The 5738-nt window shown below is 53.2% G+C and overlaps 2 protein-coding genes across 2 annotated transcripts; both read right to left on the reverse strand.

Moving 5' to 3' along the window:
* Positions 1–564: 564 nt before the first annotated feature.
* LOC109155798 lies at positions 565–2459 on the reverse strand. Its single transcript, XM_019303456.1, has 2 exons — positions 2340–2459; positions 565–1806 (listed from the first exon to the last, which is right to left on the reverse strand). Exons 1-2 carry the CDS (start codon positions 2457–2459, stop codon positions 565–567), a joined length of 1362 nt encoding a protein of 453 aa, XP_019159001.1.
* A 54-nt stretch (positions 2460–2513) lies between these two features.
* Positions 2514–4787, reverse strand: LOC109155808. Its single transcript, XM_019303465.1, has one exon. The coding sequence runs from the start codon at positions 4785–4787 to the stop codon at positions 2514–2516; it is 2274 nt and encodes a 757-aa protein (XP_019159010.1).
* Between the last annotated feature and the right edge of the window lie 951 nt (positions 4788–5738).

Genomic DNA, 5738 nt, shown 5'->3' on the forward strand with positions numbered 1-5738 from the left:
CGTGGGTTGACTAGCATGTCGATCTCGCAGCATGAGGTCGCCCACTTGGAAGGTTCGTGGGCGAATTCATTGATCTCGATATCTCTTCACAGTCTGCTGATACTCTACCATGCGGGTATACGCGGCCTCCCTTCGTTCTTCTAAGAAGTTCTTCTCAATCCTGAGGCTTTCCTCGTTTCCCTCATCCGAATAATTGCGGACTCTGTGAGTGGGCTCGACGACCTCTACATGTACCTTGGCTTCGAAGCCATATGCCAAAGAGAATGGGCTCTAACCAGTCGCCCATCTTTGGGTGGTCCGATACGCCCATATGACTCGGTCAAGTTCGTCCGCCCAGTTTCCTCCAACGTCTTCTAACTTTTTCCGGATACCGTCCACGATCGTGCAGTTTGCATTTTCAACTTGCCCGTTGGCCTGGGGGTAGGCGACCGACACTTTAGTGTGTCGTATGCTGTGTCGTCGGCAAAAATCGGCAAATGGTCGGCAGTCGAACTGTCAACCGTTGTCACTGACTATGTGTTCGGGTAACCCGAAACGACAAATCACCTTCTTCCATAGAAAGCATCAACATTGATACTCAGTGATGGTGGCCAGCGGCTCGGCTTCAATCCACTTGGTGAAGTAATCAATAGCTACCATGCAGAACTTTAGACGTCCGAGAGTGACCGGTAGAGGACCCAGCAGGTCAATATCCCATTTTGCGAATGGGATGGCCGTGGTGACTGGCGTGTAAAAGGTAGCGGGCTGTGTATCTTTCTGGGCAAATGCTTGACAGACTACGCATTTGGCTATCCACTCTATGCAGTCTCGCATCATAGTAGGCCAATAGTAGCCTTGAATGACTAACTTCCGGGCGAGTGTGTGTGCGCCTTGGTGGGCCGCGCATATCCCACGATGAGCTTCATCCATTATCATTTCCGCCTCCGTTCTGAGCAAGCACTTGAGGAAAGGACCCCCGAATGATCGCTTATACAACTGCCCATCTATGATCTCGAATGAAGGAGCCTTGCGGCGGACTCGGGCAGCGACCGCGGGGTCGTCTGGCAGTTCTCCCTTCTCTTTGTAACGATGAATGTCTTCTATCCAAAACATTTCTGGGTTTTTGTCACGGTCCCATTCCTGGGTTGTCACTTGTTGAATCTTAGTGGTTGTTTCTTCTATGTTGGGTCGAACCAATTCCTCCTTCTGGCAAATTCTCACAAGATAGTCTGGCACGCCTTCCAAGGCGATATTCAATAGTATAACCGCCTCCATGTTGTCGGCCCACGCGATGTATTCTATCTCGTAGGCCACAAATCCCTTCAATAGTTTCGCTGTCTTCTCTTTGTATTGAGCCATCCGGGCGTTCTTGGTTTCGCAGGTTCCGGACACTTGTCCTACTACCAGGCGCGAGTCAGTCTTGATCCGCAGGCGATCCGCCCCTAATGTCTTGGCGAGTACTGCCTCGTACTCGGCCTCATTATTGGATGTCTGAAACAAGTAACTCAAAGCGTAGTAGAGCCTGAACCCTTCGGGTGTGATCAGCATGACTCCACCGCCGCAGTGCTGGCGACTCGCTGCTCCATCCGCATGCATCTCCCACCATTCGCCGGGGCCTTTCTCTGAGGTCGAGATCTTGTCATCTTCTCCCGCGGTGCACTCGACCAAGAAGTCGGCCAAGGCCTGGCTTTTAATCGAAGGGCGAGGCTGGTACTCGATTCCATATTGGGTTAGCTCTATTGCCCATTTCACGAGTTGTCCGGATGATATGGGATTTAGCAACACACTTCCTAGAGGTTGGTCTGTCAGGACTCGAACGGTGTGGGCCTGAAAGTAAGGTGCTAATTTTTGCACTGTGATCACCAAGGTATAAACTATTTTCTCCAGAGGCGTGTACCGAGTTTTAGCCGACTTCAGGGAACAACTCACATAATACACCGGGTGCTGGGTCCGTTCTTCCTCTTGGACAAATACTGAGCTCACAGCATTAGGGGACGTCGCCAGATATAAAAACAAAGGTTCGCCGACCTGGGGGGGGGGGGGGGGGGGACAGCACTGGAGGTGTGGAAAGGTATCTTTTCAGCTCTTCAAAGGATTGCTGGCACTCAGTCGTCCACACGAAACCCTCTTTCTTCTTCATGACCTCGAAAAAGGGCGGGCGGCCAGTCGACCGGTCAGTCGTTGCAGATCCTTAACGGTGTTGGGAGGCTGCATATCCATTATAGCCTGCACCTTCTCGGGGTTGGGCTTAATGCCCCTCTTGGTTACCATGTATCCCAAGAACTCCCCCCCCCCCCCCCCCGTTGTACGGCAAAGGCACATTTCTTGGGGTTAAGTCGTAGATTATACTTAAGCATTACCTGGAAGCGGTCGGCTAGGTCCCCGGCGTGACTGACCTCTTCCCGACTCTTTACCAGCATATCATCCACGTATGCCGCCATGTATTTTCCCAACAGATCCTGAAACAGCCGGGCGACCATTCATGTATACGTGGCCCCCGCGTTTTTGAGTCCAAAGGGCATGATCTGGTAGCATTACACGCCATCTGGGGTTAGGAATGCCGTATTCTCCTCATCGGCCTTGTGCATGTAAATTTGGTGATACCCTTGGAAGGCATCCATGAAACTCAGTAACGCTGACCCTGCCGTCTCGTCGACCAACTGGTCAATCTTGGGCAAAGGAAAAGGGTCCTTTGGGCAGGCTTTGTTAAGGTCGGTGTAATCTACACACATCCGCCAGGCTGGTGGTTTTGGCACGAGTACCACATTAGCTAACCATTCCAGATACGTGACTTCCCAGATATGGCTAGCGGCCAACAACATATTTACTTCCTTTTTTACGAACTCTCTTCGATTGTTAGCCAGGCATCGCTTCTTCTGGATCAAAGGTCGATGACCAAGGTCGACGGCGAGCTGGTGAGAGATGATAGACCTGTCTACTCCGGGCATAACTTCGGGTCCCCACGCGAAGACCAACTGGTTTTCTCGAAGCACTCTTATGACCTCTTCTCGCACCTCCTCTCGGAGGCCGACTCCGATCCTCACTCGTCTTTCCGGTCGCTCAGGATCAATCTCAACTTCCTCCAGCTCCACGGCCGGCTCGGGACGAGGCGGCATCGTCTTCTTCAGGGGTCGCTTTGTGATCTCATGAACTTGCATCTCCCGTTTGCCCATACCCCTGCAAGCTTGCAGGTAGCAGTCGCGGGCGGCCCTCCTATCACAACGCACTGTACCTACTCCGCTCGGTGTGCGGAATTTTAAGCAGAGATACTCGACGGAGATCAAAGCTCCCAGATCTTCCAAACCAGGTCGGGCGAGGATTGCATTGTGGGAGCATGCCACATCGACCACAATGAATTTCATGTCTAGCTTCTGCACATCAGGATAGGTACCAACCTCGACGGGTAGAATAATGGATCCCTCAGCTTCCTCGGAGTCGCCTGTGAAACTGGCTAGTGGCGTCTTGACTGAGGCCAGTTGTTCTCGTGCCAATCCCATTTTGGTGAAAGTCTCGAGGTATAGGATATTGACGCTGCTCCCCGTGTCTACCAGGATTCGCCGGACGACCACTCTGTTTACATCCATAACAATGACTAGGGCGTCGCGATGCGAAGTTTCTCCCGTAGGCGAGTCTTTGTCTGTAAAGACGATAGGCTCTCGGCATACCTTCTTCGAGCCGCCTTCTCGCCCATACACGGTCCCTACGTACAACTGCCGAGCCCAAGCCTTTCGAGTGTTGGCAGAGTCGCCTCCTTCAGGTTCGCCAACTATCATGTTGATAACCGGCTTTTGTCTCCACTGGGCTTCACCTTCATCGGTCTCCGGCTGCTTACCGCGGTTGCCTTCGACCGCCTCCGAGGGGTCGTTGTCCTCCCGGGTCGCAGATCTCCTTCGCCACTGATTGGGAGGCGGCGTCCCTTGCTGGATGATCCCCTCCATAATCTTTTTCAAGTAATAACATTCTTCCGAGTTGTGGGTGTATGACTTGTGGTAACGACAATACATAGACGTCTTACCCGTGTCTTCATTCACTGCACGCTCCTTGGTCGGAGGAGGCGGAGGCGGCGCGACCGCTTGCACCTCGTGCACCGGGTGCTGTGGGGTCGGCCTATAAGGCTGGATGCTAGGCCTATCGTATGTGCGCTGGGCTGGATCTGGACGTCTTTCCCGTACCTCCGCCCGGGGTTGTTTCCCCCCGGAGGATCCTCCGACTTCACGTTGTCGTTTATGTTTTACGGCTTGTTCCGTATTGGCTCGCTTGTTGGCAAGGTGAATAGCCTCCGCATAGGTGGCGGGCCGGTTGTCCCGAAGGTCGCGATAAAGTTGGCCGGATCGCAGCGACTCGATGAAGAAGGTGAGGGCAGTCTGGTCCTCTACCTCTTCGATGGACTGAATCTCTTTTTGCCATCGGGCCAGGTAAGTTTTGAGAGATTCGCCCTCCTCTTGACGAATATCTCCCAGATATGTTAAATCTTTTTGCGGTTTGACGTTAGCCGCATAATGACTCATGAAACGATCGGCCAACTCTTCGAAGCTGCGAATTGAGCCTGGGGGCAAGGCCATGAGCCATCTTTGCGCCAAGCCCTTTAGCGTTGGCAGGAAAGCGCGACACATGACGGGATCCCGAACCCCCAGCACTTGCATTTTGGCTTGGTAACTCAAAAGATGTTCGCGCGGGTCGCCGGATCCGTCGAAGGTGGCCTGTTCCGGGAACTTAAAGTCGCCGGGTATCTTGTATGCCATAATCTCGGCCGAGAAGGGCAAGGCGGTGAGCAACGTCCGACCTGGGGACTTGGTTCGACCTTCCATTTGCTCCTTCAAATTCCGTAGCTCTTGGGCCAAGTGGGCCACATCTTCGGCGCTTCGGGTGTGATTTCCTGTGGACTCGGTACTTTCTCCTACCTGTGACTCGGCCTGCCGCTCTTCATTGCGAGTAGGTCGCTCGGTCTGTCGTGCCCGAGTTCGAGTCTTCCTGGTGCGGGTTTTCTCTCGGGTGACCTCTCGATTTCATTGGTTTGCCGGTGCGCGGCTGGGCTCTCTTTCCCCCAATCATTCTCTCGCCAATTGGCGCGTCGCATTCGGGCCTAACCTCGAATGGACTGACCGCGTCGGCGGATCCTCTACTCGTCGATCTCCTCGCCTGTCTCCATCCGTCCTTTGGTGTATTTGCTGGTCGCGTGGCGGTGGTCGTGAAGTCGACAGTTCTCCTCTTTCCCGGTTCTCAGTAGCGATCGCTCGTCCAATGGCCCGAATCTGCTCAGGGGTGAGAGGTATCATTGGCGGGGGTTGGTTTCGGGGTGGCGAATCATTTTCCTGACTTTGCGAATTTCGATGGTTCAACCGATCTCTTAAGTCGGCTTCCGGCTCGCGGTTACGGTTGGAGGCACGACTTCGTCCTTCAGACATCCTCTCGCTCGCTCGTCTCTCTTTCTCTGTGAATTCCGATGCTCAAGAGTGGACGTGACTCATTGTTTTGATCCCCACGGATGGCGCCAGTGTTGGTTTTAGGGTTTTTGGGCCCAGGGAGGTCCAACACAACCTTGGCTGGTGGATTCACCTTTCAATAAAGCTAGAAAAATAGAAATGAGTGAATGAAAGTAGCAAAGGTGTTCTTCTATTCTCTGGGCATGGACTCACCTCCTTTTTACATCTTTGGAGGGGCCTTTATATAGTAGGCCCTCCTTTAATCCGGTTTTTAAGTACATTAAGGGGTCGTGAATGCTAATTATATCGCAGGGCCGTTGGGCTGCCGTTACTGGG

The sequence above is a fragment of the Ipomoea nil genome, unplaced genomic scaffold, assembly GCF_001879475.1.
Source record: "Ipomoea nil cultivar Tokyo-kokei standard unplaced genomic scaffold, Asagao_1.1 scaffold0276, whole genome shotgun sequence".
Classification (NCBI taxonomy): domain Eukaryota; kingdom Viridiplantae; phylum Streptophyta; class Magnoliopsida; order Solanales; family Convolvulaceae; genus Ipomoea; species Ipomoea nil.